We start from the raw sequence: 1,742 nt of genomic DNA, 5'->3' as shown, positions 1-1,742 counted from the left end.
TGCTCTTTCTCCTGGGTGCGCACGGCCTGGATGTTGGGGTCCACCTCCAGGTTAAGGGGGCTCAGCAGGCTCTGGTTGACCGTGACTGCGGTGATGCCTCCCATGCCGCTGGCCCCACCATAGCCGCCGCCCAGGCCACCCCAAAAGCTGCTGCTTCCCACTCGGGAGAAGCTCGAGGAGCTGATGTGGGCACCGGGCCCACTCGTGTAGGAGCGGCTGCTGAAGGCCCGGGGGCCAGAGGTGGACACCTTGTAGGACTTCTGGGTCACCCTGATGGACATGGTGGAGGCAGGAGTGGAGGCAGGCGGACCGAACCAGCAGGAGATCCTAGAAGGAGTGGAGATGACGACGTTTTTCTTTTAAATGTGTGTGTATAATTAGAATGTATTTTTAAAGTAGAATATATAGAAAAGTAGACAAATAAAAAATGTTTCCTCATTTAGTTGTGTAATGCACTACTTATAGTTAACAAATGTTAACCAAAATACATATGCCACTGCCAACTTTTTGGAGCATTTTCTTCAAGTTCATCTTTGCTGCCCATTTGCCTCCCCCTAGTGGCAATCAGATAATACTAATCCTGTTTTCCCCCATTTGTACTATTTTGAAGTATTACTAATAATTGAAAATATTTTATTGGTTTTATTTAACTTTATGGAAAAGCTACTTATACATCTGCAAAGTGAGGGCTTCTATATTCCTTCAAAAGCTTATTAAGTTATCTAAAAGACTTTAATACTAAATACACTTAGATTTTGTAGTTATTGATCAATGTGCCTGTCTCCGTTACTGAGAAGCACAGCGTTTTAGTCATAAAAGGCAGCAATCACGACATTCTGTAATGCGGCGGTCCCTAACCTTTTTGGCACCAAGGACTGATTTCGTGGAAGACAATTTTTCCAAGAGCTGGGTTGGGGATGGTGAGCTCAGGATACTTCAAGCACATTACATGTATTGTGCACTTTATTTCTATGATTATCACATAGTAATATATAATAAAATAATTATACAACTCACTATAACATAGAATCAGTGGGAACCCTGGGATTTTTTTCCCTGCAACTAGATCGCCCCAAACGGGGATGACAGGAGACAGTGACACCCCAAGTGTGTTGCTTATGTCCAGTCTACTTTGTAATCTCATTTTGGTTGCTGTCACTGCAGAAAACCCTGCTTCACAAAGATAGGATGTTGGAAATGGAAGCAGGTTTTTCAGTGCTTTCATGGCAATCTCAGGATATTTCACCTTGACTTTAATCCAGAATGTATAAAGACTTGAAGTTGTCTCAAACATCCTTTTAAGGCCACCTCCATTTGCGATTTCAAGCAGTTGATCTTCTTCCAGCACAAAGTCGATTCACCTGGCTTATTCACAAATGGTTTGCAGATCCATTCCTTCCCAGTTGGAGGGTCTTTTGTGGTTGGGAAATAATGCTCAGACTCTCTTGAAAGCTGAGATAGGTGATCATGCACCAGCTGGAATAAAGAAGGCCCTGGCTCAGTCTCTTTCAAAATTTCTTCTAACATTTGAAACATGTCAAATATCCCAACATTCATTCATCACTCCCATAATTCCAGTTTGGTATTGAATGCAGCCACTTTATATGCAGACTTGAAAACAGTTGTCGTTCTCCCCTGAGGTGACAGATTGAGTTCATTGAGCAGGTTGAATATGCCACACAAGTAAGTTTTGCGACCCATTCTGTGCCACTAAAATGTGCTACCAGCGGTGACTGTTTTTC

General features: G+C 43.1%; 1 protein-coding gene across 1 annotated transcript in view; it reads right to left on the bottom strand.

Annotated features, from left to right (window-relative positions):
- Positions 1-337, bottom strand: part of LOC105508640 (keratin, type II cytoskeletal 8-like) — a 13,936-nt gene extending 13,599 nt beyond the window's left edge. The window contains exon 1 of the mRNA XM_011937527.1: positions 4-337. Within this exon, the coding sequence (XP_011792917.1) occupies positions 4-281 (278 nt within the window). The 5' untranslated portion in view covers positions 282-337. The remainder of the gene's footprint in view (positions 1-3) is intronic.
- Between the last annotated feature and the right edge of the window lie 1,405 nt (positions 338-1,742).

This window comes from Colobus angolensis, unplaced genomic scaffold, assembly GCF_000951035.1.
Source record: "Colobus angolensis palliatus isolate OR3802 unplaced genomic scaffold, Cang.pa_1.0 Scaffold164, whole genome shotgun sequence".
Taxonomy (NCBI): Eukaryota; Metazoa; Chordata; class Mammalia; order Primates; family Cercopithecidae; genus Colobus; species Colobus angolensis.
This window is presented reverse-complemented; position numbering and strand designations above follow the sequence as displayed.